At 36.9% G+C, this 27,205-nt stretch overlaps 6 protein-coding genes across 6 annotated transcripts; all 6 read right to left on the minus strand.

Annotated features, from left to right (window-relative positions):
- Positions 1 to 217: 217 nt before the first annotated feature.
- Positions 218 to 5,451, minus strand: LOC138858896 (stalled ribosome sensor GCN1-like). The gene has a single exon (XM_070112943.1). It carries the CDS (start codon positions 5,434 to 5,436, stop codon positions 328 to 330), a length of 5,109 nt encoding a protein of 1,702 aa, XP_069969044.1. The 5' UTR covers positions 5,437 to 5,451; the 3' UTR covers positions 218 to 327.
- A 373-nt stretch (positions 5,452 to 5,824) lies between these two features.
- On the minus strand, positions 5,825 to 11,058 carry LOC138858897 (stalled ribosome sensor GCN1-like). Its single transcript, XM_070112944.1, is given in 1 exon segment — positions 5,825 to 11,058. A coding segment is annotated over 1 exon segment (5,109 nt). The 5' UTR covers positions 11,044 to 11,058; the 3' UTR covers positions 5,825 to 5,934.
- A 373-nt stretch (positions 11,059 to 11,431) lies between these two features.
- LOC138858894 (stalled ribosome sensor GCN1-like) lies at positions 11,432 to 16,975 on the minus strand. Its single transcript, XM_070112941.1, is given in 2 exon segments — positions 11,432 to 16,611; positions 16,613 to 16,975. Coding segments are annotated over 2 exon segments (5,433 nt in total). The 3' UTR covers positions 11,432 to 11,541.
- Positions 16,976 to 17,050: 75 nt separating this feature from the next.
- LOC138858901 (stalled ribosome sensor GCN1-like) lies at positions 17,051 to 17,972 on the minus strand. The gene has a single exon (XM_070112946.1). It carries the CDS (start codon positions 17,962 to 17,964, stop codon positions 17,161 to 17,163), a length of 804 nt encoding a protein of 267 aa, XP_069969047.1. The 5' UTR covers positions 17,965 to 17,972; the 3' UTR covers positions 17,051 to 17,160.
- LOC138855796 (stalled ribosome sensor GCN1-like) lies at positions 17,972 to 21,674 on the minus strand (the record flags this gene model as incomplete). The annotated part of the gene is given in 2 exon segments (XM_070105807.1): positions 17,972 to 21,196; positions 21,198 to 21,674. Coding segments are annotated over 2 exon segments (3,588 nt in total), but the record flags the coding sequence as incomplete, so codon positions are not given.
- Positions 21,675 to 21,694: 20 nt separating this feature from the next.
- On the minus strand, positions 21,695 to 27,176 carry LOC138858902 (stalled ribosome sensor GCN1-like). The gene is given in 2 exon segments (XM_070112947.1): positions 21,695 to 26,812; positions 26,814 to 27,176. Coding segments are annotated over 2 exon segments (5,430 nt in total). The 3' UTR covers positions 21,695 to 21,745.
- Between the last annotated feature and the right edge of the window lie 29 nt (positions 27,177 to 27,205).

Here is a 27,205-nt window from a genome sequence, read left to right on the forward strand (position 1 = left end):
CTCGAAATTTGAAATAAAGTTTTTCCAACGATTCAGCTGCGATTGGACATGTAAGTAACTTTAATAATTGCATTAATAACTTATCAAAATGTAATGAAACTGCTTTAGGATTTCCTGCGAATGCCGCCTTTAACATAGACATGGCACTTTTTAACTTTTTATTGAGAATGTTTATCTTTTATTAAATCTATTCAATACAATAACTTAACAACAAAAATATTTTTATTTTTTTATTTCGAAATAAATAATTTATTCATTTACAGTACATAAGACAAAATCATTTCGGACAATTTTAATAGGGTGTATTCTTACATCTATAATTTTACTTCAATTCAATATTGTGTCATCAAATTCTTCGTCTTTACCAATAGCTTGGACAGCAGCTTTACGCAAAACTTTGTTTACAACTTCATTTAAGGAATCCCTCGCGCCAACTTCTAAAAGTTGACAAACATAGCTAAAAGTAGTATCGTTATCACGGAGATGCAAAATTGAAACTAAAGCTATCTCAGAGTTAGACTTTACATAACCATTTTTTTCTTTGGTACCGTTAACTAGCATTGGTACGAGCTGTTTAATAACATCTGGGCTCATCTTATCAATAGCTAACGTTTTTGCCAAGTAATTACAGCTTTTAGCAACAATCTGTTTTATTTCGTGATTCATAGCCCTTGTAAAGCATGAAACTATTATTGGAGAGCACATAATATCATTCGACATATAATAGTGCAATAAACACGTCATTGCGCGAACACCACTGCTTGCAATATTTATTTTGTCTGATGAAATACTAGAAGTGATAAATTCTATCAACTTGGATTCATATTTCGAAGTAATAATTGCAGGACTCTCTTTCAATGCCACAAACAGGGCTGCGGTTCGTCCGTGTTTTAATAATACGTCACCATTTCCAGCAACGAAGATATGAAGCTCTAATAAATCATCAACTTGTTGAATCGATAAATATTTCAAAAGTGCTCCTAAACAACCTGCAGAAGCAGATCGACTAATTTCTTCTGAATGTCCTATCATATTTAGTAGAGTAGCGCTTAATTGTAGCTTTAAACATTCAGACATTTTTTCTCCAGCTAAATTAATACTTAAACGTATTGCCGCTAACATAGTTTCTCGCATGGACGGGTCGTCAATAGATTTTATCCCATTGTGAATTTCATTAAATATTGAATCAGGCCGTGAATGTATGATAACCAATTCAGATATTGCTTGCCCAGCTTTCATGCGAACACTTCTGTTCGAGTCTTGTAAAGCCTTCAGAAATGTTGTTTGTAACTGCGGTAAAAATTGTTTCAACATGACTCCAACTTTTTTCAATATAATAGCTAATGTTTCCAGTACAGCTGCCTTGACACCTGCATTTAAACGATCTCCTAGAATTCGAATTAACGGTCCAGTTATTTGAACAACAGATGGCTGTAAAGACTGAGCACTGGTTAGAGAAATAATTTCACCTAACCCTTCGGCTGCATTTTCTTTAACATCTGGCATTCCATTCAAAATTGCTTCCCGAAAGACGGGAAGTAGAGGCGTAATTCCTTTCGGAAGGCAAAAGCCCGGCAGCTCGGAACCTTTAATTTCGCTCGAAGCAAACCGAACGGCTTGTCTAACGTCACACACTAGAGAAATTTGTTGGGTTGAATCTAAAGTTTTCACAACTGAGTTTAACGCATCCCATGAATTTTGTAAAATGTCGCGATTGGAATCAGCCATTAGGCGTAATAAACTGCGTAACAATTGTGGAACATATTGGGAATAATCACCTGGAGAGTGAGTACAGAATACACAAAGTAAACTTGACGCCGACTTTCTTATATTTATGCAATCAGATTTTGCTGACATCATTAGAGTGTCGACAATTGTCCGAACACCGATTTCGTCTGCAACTGACAGTATTACTGCTTGACAATAATCTAATTCTTGGTACTCATAGGCAGTTCCTTGTGCATCGGAAAGTGCATGTAGCAAAGCATCCAGAATTTTTGGAAGGTACTTTGTTAATGCATCCCCTGCCACGGAAACTAATATGGAAAGGGCTTTTGTATTTACTGGAGTTGATGTTAATTGGGGAACAAGATATGGCAATACCACTCGAGATTTAATTGTCATCACTTGGCGAAGGCCATCTAATGTATATTCTGCAACAGTTGGATCAGGGTCATTCAACCCCTCAAGCATTGAAGGTAAAATATCGTCTAAAGCACGTGAGCCAACAGTTGAATGTAAAGATTCAAAAGTTTTTGCCGCGGCTCCTCTCACCTCAGGTAAAGGATCCGATAAAGCTCTTCTTACTGTTGGAACTAGACTGTTAACGAACGACAATACCATTTCTTTAGAAGTTGAGGTCATTATTTCCGATAGGCCAATGCAAACTCCTTGACGTTGATCTGGATGTTCCGAATTAAGTCCCTTCTCTAATATTGGTATTATTTCGGGAAGTACTCTCTCTCCCAATTTTCTCACCAAATCTCCTAACGTTCGCGCAACAACTTGACGTTTATCATAGCTGGTGCTTGCCAAACATCCTAATAGTAAACTAAATAATGTAGGTAAGATTTCCCTTAGTGTGCGTGGTGTGTTTGTTACTACGACTTTCCAAACATGTAGTGACGCTTGTCGTACCATCAGTGATACATCACTCCGACCCATATAAAGGCCTGAAAGAACTCTATTTCGCCTTTCTTCGCCTAAAAATCTTATTATGGCAGTATGTGACTGTTCGGTTCCAAAATTATCATCTTCACTTGCCGTTTCTGTAGTCATTTTTCCAGATACGCCCGATATTCTGTATAGCAAATCTCCTAATAATTGAACAGAACTAAACCGTATTCTCCAGTTATCATCAAATAAACCCTTTTCTAGTTCAGGAAGAAGAAGCATCACTGCTGATTCGGCGTACAAATTCACTATGCGTTGCCCCGCTTTTAATGCCGTGTCCCGAACATACTCATTCTCATCAGCCAATGCTTTTAATATAGGATTAATTATTTGGCCAATATAAGGAGTAAAATCTTTAGGGAAAGGCCCTGGCATATATATAAACATCATTATATATCCATCTTTCACATGTGGGGCAATATCTGTTCTCTCCGCAGTTGTGATAATATCTGGCATTAATTGATGCAACTTTTGCACTCCTAAACCGCCAACAACTTCGGCAAGACCTTGAGCAGCTCCACTGCGGTCGACACTACTAGATTCTGATGTCAAGGTTTGCATCAACCATGGTAGTAGATCTTCAAATGAAGATTCACCTATTCCACGAACCATAGCTCCTAATGCTCTCGCAGAGATGGCTCTAACCTCCGGCACGGGGTCAAGAAGAGACATCTTTAGACCAGGAATTATATTAGGCAAATATGGCACTAAATCCTTCTGATCGGTAAGAGAGTACATATTACCTATGATTTGAGCTGCCATTTTTCGAGTCTCGGTAGATCTATCCATGAATGCTCTCTCAACCACAGGCATTATTAGGGCCAAAGATGGTGCATCTATAAAATGTACAAATTTTGTTTGAAGTAAACTGTGAAAACAATTTGAAGTATTTTTTGATGGATCTTCTAAAGCTGTCAATAATATAGGAACGATAGCTTGAATTTCGGGATTTTTTATTACGGATCCTATTACTTTGAGTGCGTCAGCACCAGCTTCCTGCACTTTAGTATGCGAGTCACCAAGTACTTCGATTAGTTTTGAAACTATGTTAGGTAAACATGATGACAATTGTTTGCGTGCACAAAATGCCATAGCTCCCAGAAGTTTAACCGAAGCTGTCTTCGTTCGCCAAAAATCTTCATCTAAAGCATTAAGTAACGATGGAAGAACAAGTTTAACTCCATGTGCCGAAAGTTTACCCATAACTACTTTTGCCGTATCATCAGCTGCTTGCCTAACGTGTTGAGACGAGTCTCCAAAGCATTGCAATAGATGAGGTAGTACATGAACAATATAAGGCTCAAATAAACGTCCAAGGGTTGTACATAATACTTCAAAAACAAAAAGTGCACCTTCCCGTGATTTATAATTTTTTTTTTCTTGTATAAATGTCGTTAATTTTGACATTATATCGAATTGTTTCAATGACAAAATTCCCAAGCCTTTCACAATGCCCGCAATTCCATAAGCTGCACCCCTCCGCTCTCCATACTTATCAGATTTTATTAGTTGTTGCAATAATTTCTTTATAATTTTAGGAGCTTTATCTTTCACCGATGAAACTAAATGTGGTAAGCAATTAGCCACGGCTTCTTGTACTTGCTGAGAAGGTGTTGGCAAAGCTGAAATTAGTCTTCGCACTATAGGTTCAATTCGAATATCATCAGCTTCTAAGTGTCGAGCTAATGATCCCATTAAAATGACCACAGCTTGTCTAACGTTATCGAAGGTTTGTGATTTCGGTGCTTTGTCTAAAAAGTCTTCGAAAACTGGTAACAAGTTGACTATAGTTTCTTGTCCATGACAATCCACTATACAAAGAGCAGATGCAAGCATTTCTTTATGGACAGTTTCATTACGATCTCTAAATCCTTGTGCTACCATAAATTGCATAATTTCATTAACGTCGTCAACATCAAAAAATTTGGAAACCTGTGATATTGATATGGCAATTCCTCTTCGAGGCTCCCATTGATCTATAGCAGGAAAAATTTCTCGATCGAATTGATCCAAGTTAGGAGGAATCATGGTCAATTTTTCTCTGTATATATCGAGTAAAGATTTTGCTGTATATTTTACCTGTTCATGATTAGTGGAAAGTAATTGCACAAGAGAAGCAGAAGCAGCTTTTTGTATACAAAGCTCCTTATGTGTGACAAGCAAAAGTACATCATCTAATTCAGGTGGTACAAATTTAGCCGATTCCCACAAATCTGAAGCTAATATGCGATTTTCACCCGAAGTGTCATATTTAGCAATCCACAATCGAAGTTTTAAACGAGAAATTAAATTTTGGTGCATTTCATTTTTAAACAAAATAACTTTTTTAATAATTTTCAGAACCCTCAATGAAACTTCTCTTACTGACTCTTTGCTGCTTTCCAACGAATTTAAAAATATCTCTATCTCATCGTTAGTAGCATATGCACAGTAGTCTTCCCCAGAACTTAAGTTTGCCACTTCCAAAAGTCCACCTACGGCTTGTGTTTGAACTCTGCCTTGGTACATATTTATAAAATTGAGTAGTAATTTCGACATTTCTAAACGAGGCATGTACTTAGGGTGGTTGTAGTCTGTCACTTCACCAAACACCGTAAAGCCTCTAATTTGAGCATGACTTTCAATCAATTGAATACCAATCAACAACAATTCTTCGCTGTTCACTACGAAATTTGTCGCAAACGCTCGTTTTAAAAACTCGAATGTATATGTATGTGAAGGACGGTGCGCTAAATAGAGTGTTTGATGTATTTTTATGTCCATCAGTATGACGGTATATTAAGAGTTTATGGATGTTGAGTAAAATACTTTCAATGATCTCGTTCATATCGTTTGTTATCCATTCATTTGGCAAATCTATCCGTGGGTTTTCTAATCGTACGGTCATTACAGCAATATCTCTACCCAAGTCAAAGCTATCTTCAAAGCATGCTTCTCGAAATTTGAAATAAAGTTTTTCCAACGATTCAGCTGCGATTGGACATGTAAGTAACTTTAATAATTGCATTAATAACTTATCAAAATGTAATGAAACTGCTTTAGGATTTCCTGCGAATGCCGCCTTTAACATAGACATGGCACTTTTTAACTTTTTATTGAGAATGTTTATCTTTTATTAAATCTATTCAATACAATAACTTAACAACAAAAATATTTTTATTTTTTTATTTCGAAATAAATAATTTATTCATTTACAGTACATAAGACAAAATCATTTCGGACAATTTTAATAGGGTGTATTCTTACATCTATAATTTTACTTCAATTCAATATTGTGTCATCAAATTCTTCGTCTTTACCAATAGCTTGGACAGCAGCTTTACGCAAAACTTTGTTTACAACTTCATTTAAGGAATCCCTCGCGCCAACTTCTAAAAGTTGACAAACATAGCTAAAAGTAGTATCGTTATCACGGAGATGCAAAATTGAAACTAAAGCTATCTCAGAGTTAGACTTTACATAACCATTTTTTTCTTTGGTACCGTTAACTAGCATTGGTACGAGCTGTTTAATAACATCTGGGCTCATCTTATCAATAGCTAACGTTTTTGCCAAGTAATTACAGCTTTTAGCAACAATCTGTTTTATTTCGTGATTCATAGCCCTTGTAAAGCATGAAACTATTATTGGAGAGCACATAATATCATTCGACATATAATAGTGCAATAAACACGTCATTGCGCGAACACCACTGCTTGCAATATTTATTTTGTCTGATGAAATACTAGAAGTGATAAATTCTATCAACTTGGATTCATATTTCGAAGTAATAATTGCAGGACTCTCTTTCAATGCCACAAACAGGGCTGCGGTTCGTCCGTGTTTTAATAATACGTCACCATTTCCAGCAACGAAGATATGAAGCTCTAATAAATCATCAACTTGTTGAATCGATAAATATTTCAAAAGTGCTCCTAAACAACCTGCAGAAGCAGATCGACTAATTTCTTCTGAATGTCCTATCATATTTAGTAGAGTAGCGCTTAATTGTAGCTTTAAACATTCAGACATTTTTTCTCCAGCTAAATTAATACTTAAACGTATTGCCGCTAACATAGTTTCTCGCATGGACGGGTCGTCAATAGATTTTATCCCATTGTGAATTTCATTAAATATTGAATCAGGCCGTGAATGTATGATAACCAATTCAGATATTGCTTGCCCAGCTTTCATGCGAACACTTCTGTTCGAGTCTTGTAAAGCCTTCAGAAATGTTGTTTGTAACTGCGGTAAAAATTGTTTCAACATGACTCCAACTTTTTTCAATATAATAGCTAATGTTTCCAGTACAGCTGCCTTGACACCTGCATTTAAACGATCTCCTAGAATTCGAATTAACGGTCCAGTTATTTGAACAACAGATGGCTGTAAAGACTGAGCACTGGTTAGAGAAATAATTTCACCTAACCCTTCGGCTGCATTTTCTTTAACATCTGGCATTCCATTCAAAATTGCTTCCCGAAAGACGGGAAGTAGAGGCGTAATTCCTTTCGGAAGGCAAAAGCCCGGCAGCTCGGAACCTTTAATTTCGCTCGAAGCAAACCGAACGGCTTGTCTAACGTCACACACTAGAGAAATTTGTTGGGTTGAATCTAAAGTTTTCACAACTGAGTTTAACGCATCCCATGAATTTTGTAAAATGTCGCGATTGGAATCAGCCATTAGGCGTAATAAACTGCGTAACAATTGTGGAACATATTGGGAATAATCACCTGGAGAGTGAGTACAGAATACACAAAGTAAACTTGACGCCGACTTTCTTATATTTATGCAATCAGATTTTGCTGACATCATTAGAGTGTCGACAATTGTCCGAACACCGATTTCGTCTGCAACTGACAGTATTACTGCTTGACAATAATCTAATTCTTGGTACTCATAGGCAGTTCCTTGTGCATCGGAAAGTGCATGTAGCAAAGCATCCAGAATTTTTGGAAGGTACTTTGTTAATGCATCCCCTGCCACCGAAACTAATATGGAAAGGGCTTTTGTATTTACTGGAGTTGATGTTAATTGGGGAACAAGATATGGCAATACCACTCGAGATTTAATTGTCATCACTTGGCGAAGGCCATCTAATGTATATTCTGCAACAGTTGGATCAGGGTCATTCAACCCCTCAAGCATTGAAGGTAAAATATCGTCTAAAGCACGTGAGCCAACAGTTGAATGTAAAGATTCAAAAGTTTTTGCCGCGGCTCCTCTCACCTCAGGCAAAGGATCCGATAAAGCTCTTCTTACTGTTGGAACTAGACTGTTAACGAACGACAATACCATTTCTTTAGAAGTTGAGGTCATTGTTTCCGATAGGCCAATGCAAACTCCTTGACGTTGATCTGGATGTTCCGAATTAAGTCCCTTCTCTAATATTGGTATTATTTCGGGAAGTACTCTCTCTCCCAATTTTCTCACCAAATCTCCTAACGTTCGCGCAGCAACTTGACGTTTATCATAGCTGGTGCTTGCCAAACATCCTAATAGTAAACTAAATAATGTAGGTAAGATTTCCCTTAGTGTGCGTGGTGTGTTTGTTACTACGACTTTCCAAACATGTAGTGACGCTTGTCGTACCATCAGTGATACATCACTCCGACCCATATAAAGGCCTGAAAGAACTCTATTTCGCCTTTCTTCGCCTAAAAATCTTATTATGGCAGTATGTGACTGTTCGGTTCCAAAATTATCATCTTCACTTGCCGTTTCTGTAGTCATTTTTCCAGATACGCCCGATATTCTGTATAGCAAATCTCCTAATAATTGAACAGAACTAAACCGTATTCTCCAGTTATCATCAAATAAACCCTTTTCTAGTTCAGGAAGAAGAAGCATCACTGCTGATTCGGCGTACAAATTCACTATGCGTTGCCCCGCTTTTAATGCCGTGTCCCGAACATACTCATTCTCATCAGCCAATGCTTTTAATATAGGATTAATTATTTGGCCAATATAAGGAGTAAAATCTTTAGGGAAAGGCCCTGGCATATATATAAACATCATTATATATCCATCTTTCACATGTGGGGCAATATCTGTTCTCTCCGCAGTTGTGATAATATCTGGCATTAATTGATGCAACTTTTGCACTCCTAAACCGCCAACAACTTCGGCAAGACCTTGAGCAGCTCCACTGCGGTCGACACTACTAGATTCTGATGTCAAGGTTTGCATCAACCATGGTAGTAGATCTTCAAATGAAGATTCACCTATTCCACGAACCATAGCTCCTAATGCTCTCGCAGAGATGGCTCTAACCTCCGGCACGGGGTCAAGAAGAGACATCTTTAGACCAGGAATTATATTAGGCAAATATGGCACTAAATCCTTTTGATCGGTAAGAGAGTACATATTACCTATGATTTGAGCTGCCATTTTTCGAGTCTCGGTAGATCTATCCATGAATGCTCTCTCAACCACAGGCATTATTAGGGCCAAAGATGGTGCATCTATAAAATGTACAAATTTTGTTTGAAGTAAACTGTGCAAACAATTTGAAGTATTTTTTGATGGATCTTCTAAAGCTGTCAATAATATAGGAACGATAGCTTGAATTTCGGGATTTTTTATTACGGATCCTATTACTTTGAGTGCGTCAGCACCAGCTTCCTGCACTTTAGTATGCGAGTCACCAAGTACTTCGATTAGTTTTGAAACTATGTTAGGTAAACATGATGACAATTGTTTGCGTGCACAAAATGCCATAGCTCCCAGAAGTTCAACCGAAGCTGTCTTCGTTCGCCAGGAATCTTCATCTAAAGCATTAAGTAACGATGGAAGAACAAGTTTAACTCCATGTGCCGAAAGTTTACCCATAACTACTTTTGCCGTATCATCAGCTGCTTGCCTAACGTGTTGAGACGAGTCTCCAAAGCATTGCAATAGATGAGGTAGTACATGAACAATATAAGGCTCAAATAAACGTCCAAGGGTTGTACATAATACTTCAAAAACAAAAAGTGCACCTTCCCGTGATTTATAATTTTTTTTTTCTTGTATAAATGTCGTTAATTTTGACATTATATCGAATTGTTTCAATGACAAAATTCCCAAGCCTTTCACAATGCCCGCAATTCCATAAGCTGCACCCCTCCGCTCTCCATACTTATCAGATTTTATTAGTTGTTGCAATAATTTCTTTATAATTTTAGGAGCTTTATCTTTCACCGATGAAACTAAATGTGGTAAGCAATTAGCCACGGCTTCTTGTACTTGCTGAGAAGGTGTTGGCAGAGCTGAAATTAGTCTTCGCACTATAGGTTCAATTCGAATATCATCAGCTTCTAAGTGTCGAGCTAATGATCCCATTAAAATGACCACAGCTTGTCTAACGTTATCGAAGGTTTGTGATTTCGGTGCTTTGTCTAAAAAGTCTTCGAAAACTGGTAACAAGTTGACTATAGTTTCTTGTCCATGACAATCCACTATTCAAAGAGCAGATGCAAGCATTTCTTTATGGACAGTTTCATTACGATCTCTAAATCCTTGTGCTACCATAAATTGCATAATTTCATTAACGTCGTCAACATCAAAAAATTTGGAAACCTGTGATATTGATATGGCAATTCCTCTTCGAGGCTCCCATTGATCTATAGCAGGAAAAATTTCTCGATCGAATTGATCCAAGTTAGGAGGAATCATGGTCAATTTTTCTCTGTATATATCGAGTAAAGATTTTGCTGTATATTTTACCTGTTCATGATTAGTGGAAAGTAATTGCACAAGAGAAGCAGAAGCAGCTTTTTGTATACAAAGCTCCTTATGTGTGACAAGCAAAAGTACATCATCTAATTCAGGTGGTACAAATTTAGCCGATTCCCACAAATCTGAAGCTAATATGCGATTTTCACCCGAAGTGTCATATTTAGCAATCCACAATCGAAGTTTTAAACGAGAAATTAAATTTTGGTGCATTTCATTTTTAAACAAAATAACTTTTTTAATAATTTTCAGAACCCTCAATGAAACTTCTCTTACTGACTCTTTGCTGCTTTCCAACGAATTTAAAAATATCTCTATCTCATCGTTAGTAGCATATGCACAGTAGTCTTCCCCAGAACTTAAGTTTGCCACTTCCAAAAGTCCACCTACGGCTTGTGTTTGAACTCTGCCTTGGTACATATTTATAAAATTGAGTAGTAATTTCGACATTTCTAAACGAGGCATGTACTTAGGGTGGTTGTAGTCTGTCACTTCACCAAACACCGTAAAGCCTCTAATTTGAGCATGACTTTCAATCAATTGAATACCAATCAACAACAATTCTTCGCTGTTCACTACGAAATTTGTCGCAAACGCTCGTTTTAAAAACTCGAATGTATATGTATGTGAAGGACGGTGCGCTAAATAGAGTGTTTGATGTATTTTTATGTCCATCAGTATGACGGTATATTAAGAGTTTATGGATGTTGAGTAAAATACTTTCAATGATCTCGTTCATATCGTTTGTTATCCATTCATTTGGCAAATCTATCCGTGGGTTTTCTAATCGTACGGTCATTACAGCAATATCTCTACCCAAGTCAAAGCTATCTTCAAAGCATGCTTCTCGAAATTTGAAATAAAGTTTTTCCAACGATTCAGCTGCGATTGGACATGTAAGTAACTTTAATAATTGCATTAATAACTTATCAAAATGTAATGAAACTGCTTTAGGATTTCCTGCGAATGCCGCCTTTAACATAGACATGGCACTTTTTAACTTTTTATTGAGAATGTTTATCTTTTATTAAATCTATTCAATACAATAACTTAACAACAAAAATATTTTTATTTTTTTATTTCGAAATAAATAATTTATTCATTTACAGTACATAAGACAAAATCATTTCGGACAATTTTAATAGGGTGTATTCTTACATCTATAATTTTACTTCAATTCAATATTGTGTCATCAAATTCTTCGTCTTTACCAATAGCTTGGACAGCAGCTTTACGCAAAACTTTGTTTACAACTTCATTTAAGGAATCCCTCGCGCCAACTTCTAAAAGTTGACAAACATAGCTAAAAGTAGTATCGTTATCACGGAGATGCAAAATTGAAACTAAAGCTATCTCAGAGTTAGACTTTACATAACCATTTTTTTCTTTGGTACCGTTAACTAGCATTGGTACGAGCTGTTTAATAACATCTGGGCTCATCTTATCAATAGCTAACGTTTTTGCCAAGTAATTACAGCTTTTAGCAACAATCTGTTTTATTTCGTTGCTTTTGTGATTCATAGCCCTTGTAAAGCATGAAACTATTATTGGAGAGCACATAATATCATTCGACATATAATAGTGCAATAAACACGTCATTGCGCGAACACCACTGCTTGCAATATTTATTTTGTCTGATGAAATACTAGAAGTGATAAATTCTATCAACTTGGATTCATATTTCGAAGTAATAATTGCAGGACTCTCTTTCAATGCCACAAACAGGGCTGCGGTTCGTCCGTGTTTTAATAATACGTCACCATTTCCAGCAACGAAGATATGAAGCTCTAATAAATCATCAACTTGTTGAATCGATAAATATTTCAAAAGTGCTCCTAAACAACCTGCAGAAGCAGATCGACTAATTTCTTCTGAATGTCCTATCATATTTAGTAGAGTAGCGCTTAATTGTAGCTTTAAACATTCAGACATTTTTTCTCCAGCTAAATTAATACTTAAACGTATTGCCGCTAACATAGTTTCTCGCATGGACGGGTCGTCATTAGATTTTATCCCATTGTGAATTTCATTAAATATTGAATCAGGCCGTGAATGTATGATAACCAATTCAGATATTGCTTGCCCAGCTTTCATGCGAACACTTCTGTTCGAGTCGTGTAAAGCCTTCAGAAATGTTGTTTGTAACTGCGGTAAAAATTGTTTCAACATGACTCCAACTTTTTTCAATAAAATAGCTAATGTTTCCAGTACAGCTGCCTTGACACCTGCATTAAAACGATCTCCTAGAATTCGAATTAACGGTCCAGTTATTTGAACAACAGATGGCTGTAAAGACTGAGCACTGGTTAGAGAAATAATTTCACCTAACCCTTCATTTGCTGCATTTTCTTTAACATCTGGCATTCCATTCAAAATTGCTTCCCGAAAGACGGGAAGTAGAGGCGTAATTCCTTTCGGAAGGCAAAAGCCCGGCAGCTCGGAACCTTTAATTTCGCTCGAAGCAAACCGAACGGCTTGTCTAACGTCACACACTAGAGAAATTTGTTGGGTTGAATCTAAAGTTTTCACAACTGAGTTTAACGCATCCCATGAATTTTGTAAAATGTCGCGATTGGAATCAGCCATTAGGCGTAATAAACTGCGTAACAATTGTGGAACATATTGGGAATAATCACCTGGAGAGTGAGTACAGAATACACAAAGTAAACTTGACGCCGACTTTCTTATATTTATGCAATCAGATTTTGCTGACATCATTAGAGTGTCGACAATTGTCCGAACACCGATTTCGTCTGTAACTGACAGTATTACTGCTTGACAATAATCTAATTCTTGGTACTCATAGGCAGTTCCTTGTGCATCGGAAAGTGCATGTAGCAAAGCATCCAGAATTTTTGGAAGGTACTTTGTTAATGCATCCCCTGCCACGGAAACTAATATGGAAAGGGCTTTTGTATTTACTGGAGTTGATGTTAATTGGGGAACAAGATATGGCAATACCACTCGAGATTTAATTGTCATCACTTGGCGAAGGCCATCTAATGTATATTCTGCAACAGTTGGATCAGGGTCATTCAACCCCTCAAGCATTGAAGGTAAAATATCGTCTAAAGCACGTGAGCCAACAGTTGAATGTAAAGATTCAAAAGTTTTTGCCGCGGCTCCTCTCACCTCAGGCAAAGGATCCGATAAAGCTCTTCTTACTGTTGGAACTAGACTGTTAACGAACGACAATACCATTTCTTTAGAAGTTGAGGTCATTATTTCCGATAGGCCAATGCAAACTCCTTGACGTTGATCTGGATGTTCCGAATTAAGTCCCTTCTCTAATATTATTATTATTTCGGGAAGTACTCTCTCTCCCAATTTTCTCACCAAATCTCCTAACGTTCGCGCAGCAACTTGACGTTTATCATAGCTGGTGCTTGCCAAACATCCTAATAGTAAACTAAATAATGTAGGTAAGATTTCCCTTAGTGTGCGTGGTGTGTTTGTTACTACGACTTTCCAAACATGTAGTGACGCTTGTCGTACCATCAGTGATACATCACTCCGACCCATATAAAGGCCTGAAAGAACTCTATTTCGCCTTTCTTCGCCTAAAAATCTTATTATGGCAGTATGTGACTGTTCGGTTCCAAAATTATCATCTTCACTTGCCGTTTCTGTAGTCATTTTTCCAGATACGCCCGATATTCTGTATAGCAAATCTCCTAATAATTGAACAGAACTAAACCGTATTCTCCAGTTATCATCAAATAAACCCTTTTCTAGTTCAGGAAGAAGAAGCATCACTGCTGATTCGGCGTACAAATTCACTATGCGTTGCCCCGCTTTTAATGCCGTGTCCCGAACATACTCATTCTCATCAGCCAATGCTTTTAATATAGGATTAATTATTTGGCCAATATAAGGAGTAAAATCTTTAGGGAAAGGCCCTGGCATATATATAAACATCATTATATATCCATCTTTCACATGTGGGGCAATATCTGTTCTCTCCGCAGTTGTGATAATATCTGGCATTAATTGATGCAACTTTTGCACTCCTAAACCGCCAACAACTTCGGCAAGACCTTGAGCAGCTCCACTGCGGTCGACACTACTAGATTCTGATGTCAAGGTTTGCATCAACCATGGTAGTAGATCTTCAAATGAAGATTCACCTATTCCACGAACCATAGCTCGTAATGCTCTCGCAGAGATGGCTCTAACCTCCGGCACGGGGTCAAGAAGAGACATCTTTAGACCAGGAATTATATTAGGCAAATATGGCACTAAATCCTTTTGATCGGTAAGAGAGTACATATTACCTATGATTTGAGCTGCCATTTTTCGAGTCTCGGTAGATCTATCCATGAATGCTCTCTCAACCACAGGCATTATTAGGGCCAAAGATGGTGCATCTATAAAATGTACAAATTTTGTTTGAAGTAAACTGTGCAAACAATTTGAAGTATTTTTTGATGGATCTTCTAAAGCTGTCAATAATATAGGAACGATAGCTTGAATTTCGGGATTTTTTATTACGGATCCTATTACTTTGAGTGCGTCAGCACCAGCTTCCTGCACTTTAGTATGCGAGTCACCAAGTACTTCGATTAGTTTTGGAACTATGTTAGGTAAACATGATGACAATTGTTTGGGTGCACAAAATGCCATAGCTCCGAGGAGTTCAACCGAAGCTGTCTTCGTTCGCCAGGAATCTTCATCTAAAGCATTAAGTAACGATGGAAGAACAAGTTTAACTCCATGTGCCGAAAGTTTACCCATAACTACTTTTGCCGTATCATCAGCTGCTTGCCTAACGTATTGAGACGAGTCTCCAAAGCATTGCAATAGATGAGGTAGTACATGAACAATGTAAGGCTCAAATAAACGTCCAAGGGTTGTACATAATACTTCAAAAGCAAAAAGTGCACCTTCCCGTGATTTATAATTTTTTTTCTCTTGTATAAATGTCGTTAATTTTGACATTATATCGAATTGTTTCAATGACAAAATTCCCAAGCCTTTCACAATGCCCGCAATTCCATAAGCTGCACCCCTCCGCTCTCCATACTTATCAGATTTTATTAGTTGTTGCAATAATTTCTTTATAATTTCAGGAGCTTTATCTTTCACCGATGAAACTAAATGTGGTAAGCAATTAGCCACGGCTTCTTGTACTTGCTGAGAAGGTGTTGACAGAGCTGAAATTAGCCTTCGCACTATAGGTTCAATTCGAATATCATCAGCTTCTAAGTGTCGAGCTAATGATCCCATTAAAATGACCACAGCTTGTCTAACGTTATCGAAGGTTTGTGATTTCGGTGCTTTGTCTAAAAAGTCTTCGAAAACTGGTAACAAGTTGACTATAGTTTCTTGTCCATGACAATCCACTATACAAAGAGCAGATGCAAGCATTTCTTTATGGACAGTTTCATAACGATCTCTAAATCCTTGTGCTACCATAAATTGCATAATTTCATTAACGTCGTCAACATCAAAAAATTTGGAAACCTGTGATATTGATATGGCAATTCCTCTTCGAGGCTCCCATTGATCTATAGCAGGAAAAATTTCTCGATCGAATTGATCCAATTTAGGAGGAATCATGGTCAATTTTTCTCTGTATATATCGAGTAAAGATTTTGCTGTATATTTTACCTGTTCATGATTAGTGGAAAGTAATTGCACAAGAGAAGCAGAAGCAGCTTTTTGTATACAAAGCTCCTTATGTGTGACAAGCAAAAGTACATCATCTAATTCAGGTGGTACAAATTTAGCCGATTCCCACAAATCTGAAGCTAATATGCGATTTTCACCCGAAGTGTCATATTTAGCAATCCACAATCGAAGTTTTAAACGAGAAATTAAATTTTGGTGCATTTCATTTTTAAACAAAATAACTTTTTTAATAATTTTCAGAACCCTCAATGAAACTTCTCTTACTGACTCTTTGCTGCTTTCCAACGAATTTAAAAATATCTCTATCTCATCGTTAGTAGCATATGCACAGTAGTCTTCCCCAGAACTTAAGTTTGCCACTTCCAAAAGTCCACCTACGGTTTGTGTTTGAACTCTGCCTTGGTACATATTTATAAAATTGAGTAGTAATTTCGACATTTCTAAACGAGGCATGTACTTAGGGTGGTTGTAGTCTGTCACTTCACCAAACACCGTAAAGCCTCTAATTTGAGCATGACTTTCAATCAATTGAATACCAATCAACAACAATTCTTCGCTGTTCACTACGAAATTTGTCGCAAACGCTCGTTTTAAAAACTCGAATGTATATGTATGTAAAGGACGGTGCGCTAAATAGAGTGTTTGATGTATTTTTATGTTCATCAGTATGACGGTATATTAAGAGTTTATGGATGTTGAGTAAAATACTTTCAATGATCTCGTTCATATCGTTTGTTATCCATTCATTTGGCAAATCTATCCGTGGGTTTTCTAATCGTACGGTCATTACAGCAATATCTCTACCCAAGTCAAAGCTATCTTCAAAGCATGCTTCTCGAAATTTGAAATAAAGTTTTTCCAACGATTCAGCTGCGATTGGACATGTAAGTAACTTTAATAATTGCATTAATAACTTATCAAAATGTAATGAAACTGCTTTAGGATTTCCTGCGAATGCCGCCTTTAACATAGACATGGCACTTTTTAACTTTTTATTGAGAATGTTTATCTTTTATTAAATCTATTCAATACAATAACTTAACAACAAAAATATTTTTATTTTTTTATTTCGAAATAAATAATTTATTCATTTACAGTACATAAGACAAAATCATTTCGGACAATTTTAATAGGGTGTATTCTTACATCTATAATTTTACTTCAATTCAATATTGTGTCATCAAATTCTTCGTCTTTACCAATAGCTTGGACAGCAACTTTACGCAAAACTTTGTTTACAACTTCATTTAAGGAATCCCTCGCGCCAACTTCTAAAAGTTGACAAACATAGCTAAAAGTAGTATCGTTATCACGGAGATGCAAAATTGAAACTAAAGCTATCTCAGAATTAGACTTTACATAACCATTTTTTTCTTTGGTACCGTTAACTAGCATTGGTACGAGCTGTTTAATAACATCTGGGCTCATCTTATCAATAGCTAACGTTTTTGCCAAGTAATTACAGCTTTTAGCAACAATCTGTTTTATTTCGTTGCTTTTGTGATTCATAGCCCTTGTAAAGCATGAAACTATTATTGGAGAGCACATAATATCATTCGACATATAATAGTGCAATAAACACGTCATTGCGCGAACACCACTGCTTGCAATATTTATTTTGTCTGATGAAATACTAGAAGTGATAAATTCTATCAACTTGGATTCATATTTCGAAGTAATAATTGCAGGACTCTCTTTCAATGCCACAAACAGGGCTGCGGTTCGTCCGTGTTTTAATAATACGTCACCATTTCCAGCAACGAAGATATGAAGCTCTAATAAATCATCAACTTGTTGAATCGATAAATATTTCAAAAGTGCTCCTAAACAACCTGCAGAAGCAGATCGACTAATTTCTTCTGAATGTCCTATCATATTTAGTAGAGTAGCGCTTAATTGTAGCTTTAAACATTCAGACATTTTTTCTCCAGCTAAATTAATACTTAAACGTATTGCCGCTAACATAGTTTCTCATTGGATCAGGGTCATTCAACCCCTCAAGCATTGAAGGTAAAATATCGTCTAAAGCACGTGAGCCAACAGTTGAATGTAAAGATTCAAAAGTTTTTGCCGCGGCTCCTCTCACCTCAGGCAAAGGATCCGATAAAGCTCTTCTTACTGTTGGAACTAGACTGTTAACGAACGACAATACCATTTCTTTAGAAGTTGAGGTCATTATTTCCGATAGGCCAATGCAAACTCCTTGACGTTGATCTGGATGTTCCGAATTAAGTCCCTTCTCTAATATTGGTATTATTTCGGGAAGTACTCTCTCTCCCAATTTTCTCACCAAATCTCCTAACGTTCGCGCAGCAACTTGACGTTTATCATAGCTGGTGCTTGCCAAACATCCTAATAGTAAACTAAATAATGTAGGTAAGATTTCCCTTAGTGTGCGTGGTGTGTTTGTTACTACGACTTTCCAAACATGTAGTGACGCTTGTCGTACCATCAGTGATACATCACTCCGACCCATATAAAGGCCTGAAAGAACTCTATTTCGCCTTTCTTCGCCTAAAAATCTTATTATGGCAGTATGTGACTGTTCGGTTCCAAAATTATCATCTTCACTTGCCGTTTCTGTAGTCATTTTTCCAGATACGCCCGATATTCTGTATAGCAAATCTCCTAATAATTGAACAGAACTAAACCGTATTCTCCAGTTATCATCAAATAAACCCTTTTCTAGTTCAGGAAGAAGAAGCATCACTGCTGATTCGGCGTACAAATTCACTATGCGTTGCCCCGCTTTTAATGCCGTGTCCCGAACATACTCATTCTCATCAGCCAATGCTTTTAATATAGGATTAATTATTTGGCCAATATAAGGAGTAAAATCTTTAGGGAAAGGCCCTGGCATATATATAAACATCATTATATATCCATCTTTCACATGTGGGGCAATATCTGTTCTCTCCGCAGTTGTGATAATATCTGGCATTAATTGATGCAACTTTTGCACTCCTAAACCGCCAACAACTTCGGCAAGACCTTGAGCAGCTCCACTGCGGTCGACACTACTAGATTCTGATGTCAAGGTTTGCATCAACCATGGTAGTAGATCTTCAAATGAAGATTCACCTATTCCACGAACCATAGCTCCTAATGCTCTCGCAGAGATGGCTCTAACCTCCGGCACGGGGTCAAGAAGAGACATCTTTAGACCAGGAATTATATTAGGCAAATATGGCACTAAATCCTTTTGATCGGTAAGAGAGTACATATTACCTATGATTTGAGCTGCCATTTTTCGAGTCTCGGTAGATCTATCCATGAATGCTCTCTCAACCACAGGCATTATTAGGGCCAAAGATGGTGCATCTATAAAATGTACAAATTTTGTTTGAAGTAAACTGTGCAAACAATTTGAAGTATTTTTTGATGGATCTTCTAAAGCTGTCAATAATATAGGAACGATAGCTTGAATTTCGGGATTTTTTATTACGGATCCTATTACTTTGAGTGCGTCAGCACCAGCTTCCTGCATTTTAGTATGCGAGTCACCAAGTACTTCGATTAGTTTTGGAACTATGTTAGGTAAACATGATGACAATTGTTTGCGTGCACAAAATGCCATAGCTCCCAGAAGTTTAACCGAAGCTGTCTTCGTTCGCCAAAAATCTTCATCTAAAGCATTAAGTAACGATGGAAGAACAAGTTTAACTCCATGTGCCGAAAGTTTACCCATAACTACTTTTGCCGTATCATCAGCTGCTTGCCTAACGTATTGAGACGAGTCTCCAAAGCATTGCAATAGATGAGGTAGTACATGAACAATGTAAGGCTCAAATAAACGTCCAAGGGTTGTACATAATACTTCAAAAGCAAAAAGTGCACCTTCCCGTGATTTATAATTTTTTTTCTCTTGTATAAATGTCGTTAATTTTGACATTATATCGAATTGTTTCAATGACAAAATTCCCAAGCCTTTCACAATGCCCGCAATTCCATAAGCTGCACCCCTCCGCTCTCCATACTTATCAGATTTTATTAGTTGTTGCAATAATTTCTTTATAATTTCAGGAGCTTTATCTTTCACCGATGAAACTAAATGTGGTAAGCAATTAGCCACGGCTTCTTGTACTTGCTGAGAAGGTGTTGACAGAGCTGAAATTAGCCTTCGCACTATAGGTTCAATTCGAATATCATCAGCTTCTAAGTGTCGAGCTAATGATCCCATTAAAATGACCACAGCTTGTCTAACGTTATCGAAGGTTTGTGATTTCGGTGCTTTGTCTAAAAAGTCTTCGAAAACTGGTAACAAGTTGACTATAGTTTCTTGTCCATGACAATCCACTATACAAAGAGCAGATGCAAGCATTTCTTTATGGACAGTTTCATTACGATCTCTAAATCCTTGTGCTACCATAAATTGCATAATTTCATTAACGTCGTCAACATCAAAAAATTTGGAAACCTGTGATATTGATATGGCAATTCCTCTTCGAGGCTCCCATTGATCTATAGCAGGAAAAATTTCTCGATCGAATTGATCCAATTTAGGAGGAATCATGGTCAATTTTTCTCTGTATATATCGAGTAAAGATTTTGCTGTATATTTTACCTGTTCATGATTAGTGGAAAGTAATTGCACAAGAGAAGCAGAAGCAGCTTTTTGTATACAAAGCTCCTTATGTGTGACAAGCAAAAGTACATCATCTAATTCAGGTGGTACAAATTTAGCCGATTCCCACAAATCTGAAGCTAATATGCGATTTTCACCCGAAGTGTCATATTTAGCAATCCACAATCGAAGTTTTAAACGAGAAATTAAATTTTGGTGCATTTCATTTTTAAACAAAATAACTTTTTTAATAATTTTCAGAACCCTCAATGAAACTTCTCTTACTGACTCTTTGCTGCTTTCCAACGAATTTAAAAATATCTCTATCTCATCGTTAGTAGCATATGCACAGTAGTCTTCCCCAGAACTTAAGTTTGCCACTTCCAAAAGTCCACCTACGGTTTGTGTTTGAACTCTGCCTTGGTACATATTTATAAAATTGAGTAGTAATTTCGACATTTCTAAACGAGGCATGTACTTAGGGTGGTTGTAGTCTGTCACTTCACCAAACACCGTAAAGCCTCTAATTTGAGCATGACTTTCAATCAATTGAATACCAATCAACAACAATTCTTCGCTGTTCACTACGAAATTTGTCGCAAACGCTCGTTTTAAAAACTCGAATGTATATGTATGTAAAGGACGGTGCGCTAAATAGAGTGTTTGATGTATTTTTATGTTCATCAGTATGACGGTATATTAAGAGTTTATGGATGTTGAGTAAAATACTTTCAATGATCTCGTTCATATCGTTTGTTATCCATTCATTTGGCAAATCTATCCGTGGGTTTTCTAATCGTACGGTCATTACAGCAATATCTCTACCCAAGTCAAAGCTATCTTCAAAGCATGCTTCTCGAAATTTGAAATAAAGTTTTTCCAACGATTCAGCTGCGATTGGACATGTAAGTAACTTTAATAATTGCATTAATAACTTATCAAAATGTAATGAAACTGCTTTAGGATTTCCTGCGAATGCCGCCTTTAACATAGACATGGCACTTTTTAACTTTTTATTGAGAATGTTTATCTTTTATTAAATCTATTCAATACAATAACTTAACAACAAAAATATTTTTATTTTTTTATTTCGAAATAAATAATTTATTCATTTACAGTACATAGGACAAAATCATTTCGGACAATTTTAATAGGGTGTATTCTTACATCTATAATTTTACTTCAATTCAATATTGTGTCATCAAATTCTTCGTCTTTACCAATAGCTTGGACAGCAACTTTACGCAAAACTTTGTTTACAACTTCATTTAAGGAATCCCTCGCGCCAACTTCTAAAAGTTGACAAACATAGCTAAAAGTAGTATCGTTATCACGGAGATGCAAAATTGAAACTAAAGCTATCTCAGAATTAGACTTTACATAACCATTTTTTTCTTTGGTACCGTTAACTAGCATTGGTACGAGCTGTTTAATAACATCTGGGCTCATCTTATCAATAGCTAACGTTTTTGCCAAGTAATTACAGCTTTTAGCAACAATCTGTTTTATTTCGTTGCTTTTGTGATTCATAGCCCTTGTAAAGCATGAAACTATTATTGGAGAGCACATAATATCATTCGACATATAATAGTGCAATAAACACGTCATTGCGCGAACACCACTGCTTGCAATATTTATTTTGTCTGATGAAATACTAGAAGTGATAAATTCTATCAACTTGGATTCATATTTCGAAGTAATAATTGCAGGACTCTCTTTCAATGCCACAAACAGGGCTGCGGTTCGTCCGTGTTTTAATAATACGTCACCATTTCCAGCAACGAAGATATGAAGCTCTAATAAATCATCAACTTGTTGAATCGATAAATATTTCAAAAGTGCTCCTAAACAACCTGCAGAAGCAGATCGACTAATTTCTTCTGAATGTCCTATCATATTTAGTAGAGTAGCGCTTAATTGTAGCTTTAAACATTCAGACATTTTTTCTCCAGCTAAATTAATACTTAAACGTATTGCCGCTAACATAGTTTCTCGCATGGACGGGTCGTCATTAGATTTTATCCCATTGTGAATTTCATTAAATATTGAATCAGGCCGTGAATGTATGATAACCAATTCAGATATTGCTTGCCCAGCTTTCATGCGAACACTTCTGTTCGAGTCGTGTAAAGCCTTCAGAAATGTTGTTTGTAACTGCGGTAAAAATTGTTTCAACATGACTCCAACTTTTTTCAATAAAATAGCTAATGTTTCCAGTACAGCTGCCTTGACACCTGCATTTAAACGATCTCCTAGAATTCGAATTAACGGTCCAGTTATTTGAACAACAGATGGCTGTAAAGACTGAGCACTGGTTAGAGAAATAATTTCACCTAACCCTTCGGCTGCATTTTCTTTAACATCTGGCATTCCATTCAAAATTGCTTCCCGAAAGACGGGAAGTAGAGGCGTAATTCCTTTCGGAAGGCAAAAGCCCGGCAGCTCGGAACCTTTAATTTCGCTCGAAGCAAATCGAACGGCTTGTCTAACGTCACACACTAGAGAAATTTGTTGGGTTGAATCTAAAGTTTTCACAACTGAGTTTAACGCATCCCATGAATTTTGTAAAATGTCGCGATTGGAATCAGCCATTAGGCGTAATAAACTGCGTAACAATTGTGGAACATATTGGGAATAATCACCTGGAGAGTGAGTACAGAATACACAAAGTAAACTTGACGCCGACTTTCTTATATTTATGCAATCAGATTTTGCTGACATCATTAGAGTGTCGACAATTGTCCGAACACCGATTTCGTCTGTAACTGACAGTATTACTGCTTGACAATAATCTAATTCTTGGTACTCATAGGCAGTTCCTTGTGCATCGGAAAGTGCATGTAGCAAAGCATCCAGAATTTTTGGAAGGTACTTTGTTAATGCATCCCCTGCCACGGAAACTAATATGGAAAGGGCTTTTGTATTTACTGGAGTTGATGTTAATTGGGGAACAAGATATGGCAATACCACTCGAGATTTAATTGTCATCACTTGGCGAAGGCCATCTAATGTATATTCTGCAACAGTTGGATCAGGGTCATTAAACCCCTCAAGCATTGAAGGTAAAATATCGTCTAAAGCACGTGAGCCAACAGTTGAATGTAAAGATTCAAAAGTTTTTGCCGCGGCTCCTCTCACCTCAGGCAAAGGATCCGATAAAGCTCTTCTTACTGTTGGAACTAGACTGTTAACGAACGACAATACCATTTCTTTAGAAGTTGAGGTCATTATTTCCGATAGGCCAATGCAAACTCCTTGACGTTGATCTGGATGTTCCGAATTAAGTCCCTTCTCTAATATTGGTATTATTTCGGGAAGTACTCTCTCTCCCAATTTTCTCACCAAATCTCCTAACGTTCGCGCAGCAACTTGACGTTTATCATAGCTGGTGCTGGCCAAACATCCTAATAGTAAACTAAATAATGTAGGTAAGATTTCCCTTAGTGTGCGTGGTGTGTTTGTTACTACGACTTTCCAAACATGTAGTGACGCTTTTCGTACCATCAGTGATACATCACTCCGACCCATATAAAGGCCTGAAAGAACTCTATTTCGCCTTTCTTCGCCTAAAAATCTTATTATGGCAGTATGTGACTGTTCGGTTCCAAAATTATCATCTTCACTTGCCGTTTCTGTAGTCATTTTTCCAGATACGCCCGATATTCTGTATAGCAAATCTCCTAATAATTGAACAGAACTAAACCGTATTCTCCAGTTATCATCAAATAAACCCTTTTCTAGTTCAGGAAGAAGAAGCATCACTGCTGATTCGGCGTACAAATTCACTATGCGTTGCCCCGCTTTTAATGCCGTGTCCCGAACATACTCATTCTCATCAGCCAATGCTTTTAATATAGGATTAATTATTTGGCCAATATAAGGAGTAAAATCTTTAGGGAAAGGCCCTGGCATATATATAAACATCATTATATATCCATCTTTCACATGTGGGGCAATATCTGTTCTCTCCGCAGTTGTGATAATATCTGGCATTAATTGATGCAACTTTTGCACTCCTAAACCGCCAACAACTTCGGCAAGACCTTGAGCAGCTCCACTGCGGTCGACACTACTAGATTCTGATGTCAAGGTTTGCATCAACCATGGTAGTAGATCTTCAAATGAAGATTCACCTATTCCACGAACCATAGCTCCTAATGCTCTCGCAGAGATGGCTCTAACCTCCGGCACGGGGTCAAGAAGAGACATCTTTAGACCAGGAATTATATTAGGCAAATATGGCACTAAATCCTTTTGATCGGTAAGAGAGTACATATTACCTATGATTTGAGCTGCCATTTTTCGAGTCTCGGTAGATCTATCCATGAATGCTCTCTCAACCACAGGCATTATTAGGGCCAAAGATGGTGCATCTATAAAATGTACAAATTTTGTTTGAAGTAAACTGTGCAAACAATTTGAAGTATTTTTTGATGGATCTTCTAAAGCTGTCAATAATATAGGAACGATAGCTTGAATTTCGGGATTTTTTATTACGGATCCTATTACTTTGAGTGCGTCAGCACCAGCTTCCTGCATTTTAGTATGCGAGTCACCAAGTACTTCGATTAGTTTTGGAACTATGTTAGGTAAACATGATGACAATTGTTTGCGTGCACAAAATGCCATAGCTCCCAGAAGTTTAACCGAAGCTGTCTTCGTTCGCCAAAAATCTTCATCTAAAGCATTAAGTAACGATGGAAGAACAAGTTTAACTCCATGTGCCGAAAGTTTACCCATAACTACTTTTGCCGTATCATCAGCTGCTTGCCTAACGTATTGAGACGAGTCTCCAAAGCATTGCAATAGATGAGGTAGTACATGAACAATGTAAGGCTCAAATAAACGTCCAAGGGTTGTACATAATACTTCAAAAGCAAAAAGTGCACCTTCCCGTGATTTATAATTTTTTTTCTCTTGTATAAATGTCGTTAATTTTGACATTATATCGAATTGTTTCAATGACAAAATTCCCAAGCCTTTCACAATGCCCGCAATTCCATAAGCTGCACCCCTCCGCTCTCCATACTTATCAGATTTTATTAGTTGTTGCAATAATTTCTTTATAATTTCAGGAGCTTTATCTTTCACCGATGAAACTAAATGTGGTAAGCAATTAGCCACGGCTTCTTGTACTTGCTGAGAAGGTGTTGACAGAGCTGAAATTAGCCTTCGCACTATAGGTTCAATTCGAATATCATCAGCTTCTAAGTGTCGAGCTAATGATCCCATTAAAATGACCACAGCTTGTCTAACGTTATCGAAGGTTTGTGATTTCGGTGCTTTGTCTAAAAAGTCTTCGAAAACTGGTAACAAGTTGACTATAGTTTCTTGTCCATGACAATCCACTATACAAAGAGCAGATGCAAGCATTTCTTTATGGACAGTTTCATTACGATCTCTAAATCCTTGTGCTACCATAAATTGCATAATTTCATTAACGTCGTCAACATCAAAAAATTTGGAAACCTGTGATATTGATATGGCAATTCCTCTTCGAGGCTCCCATTGATCTATAGCAGGAAAAATTTCTCGATCGAATTGATCCAATTTAGGAGGAATCATGGTCAATTTTTCTCTGTATATATCGAGTAAAGATTTTGCTGTATATTTTACCTGTTCATGATTAGTGGAAAGTAATTGCACAAGAGAAGCAGAAGCAGCTTTTTGTATACAAAGCTCCTTATGTGTGACAAGCAAAAGTACATCATCTAATTCAGGTGGTACAAATTTAGCCGATTCCCACAAATCTGAAGCTAATATGCGATTTTCACCCGAAGTGTCATATTTAGCAATCCACAATCGAAGTTTTAAACGAGAAATTAAATTTTGGTGCATTTCATTTTTAAACAAAATAACTTTTTTAATAATTTTCAGAACCCTCAATGAAACTTCTCTTACTGACTCTTTGCTGCTTTCCAACGAATTTAAAAATATCTCTATCTCATCGTTAGTAGCATATGCACAGTAGTCTTCCCCAGAACTTAAGTTTGCCACTTCCAAAAGTCCACCTACGGTTTGTGTTTGAACTCTGCCTTGGTACATATTTATAAAATTGAGTAGTAATTTCGACATTTCTAAACGAGGCATGTACTTAGGGTGGTTGTAGTCTGTCACTTCACCAAACACCGTAAAGCCTCTAATTTGAGCATGACTTTCAATCAATTGAATACCAATCAACAACAATTCTTCGCTGTTCACTACGAAATTTGTCGCAAACGCTCGTTTTAAAAACTCGAATGTATATGTATGTAAAGGACGGTGCGCTAAATAGAGTGTTTGATGTATTTTTATGTTCATCAGTATGACGGTATATTAAGAGTTTATGGATGTTGAGTAAAATACTTTCAATGATCTCGTTCATATCGTTTGTTATCCATTCATTTGGCAAATCTATCCGTGGGTTTTCTAATCGTACGGTCATTACAGCAATATCTCTACCCAAGTCAAAGCTATCTTCAAAGCATGCTTCTCGAAATTTGAAATAAAGTTTTTCCAACGATTCAGCTGCGATTGGACATGTAAGTAACTTTAATAATTGCATTAATAACTTATCAAAATGTAATGAAACTGCTTTAGGATTTCCTGCGAATGCCGCCTTTAACATAGACATGGCACTTTTTAACTTTTTATTGAGAATGT

Source organism: Bactrocera oleae, chromosome 2 (genome assembly GCF_042242935.1).
Source record: "Bactrocera oleae isolate idBacOlea1 chromosome 2, idBacOlea1, whole genome shotgun sequence".
Classification (NCBI taxonomy): Eukaryota; Metazoa; Arthropoda; class Insecta; order Diptera; family Tephritidae; genus Bactrocera; species Bactrocera oleae.

Excerpts from the sequence above, each read along its gene's own strand:
- LOC138858896 (XM_070112943.1), bottom strand. The coding sequence starts at position 5,436 with ATGGACATAAAAATACATCAAACACTCTATTTAGCGCACCGTCCTTCA.
- LOC138858901 (XM_070112946.1), bottom strand. The coding sequence starts at position 17,964 with ATGTTAGCGGCAATACGTTTAAGTATTAATTTAGCTGGAGAAAAAATG.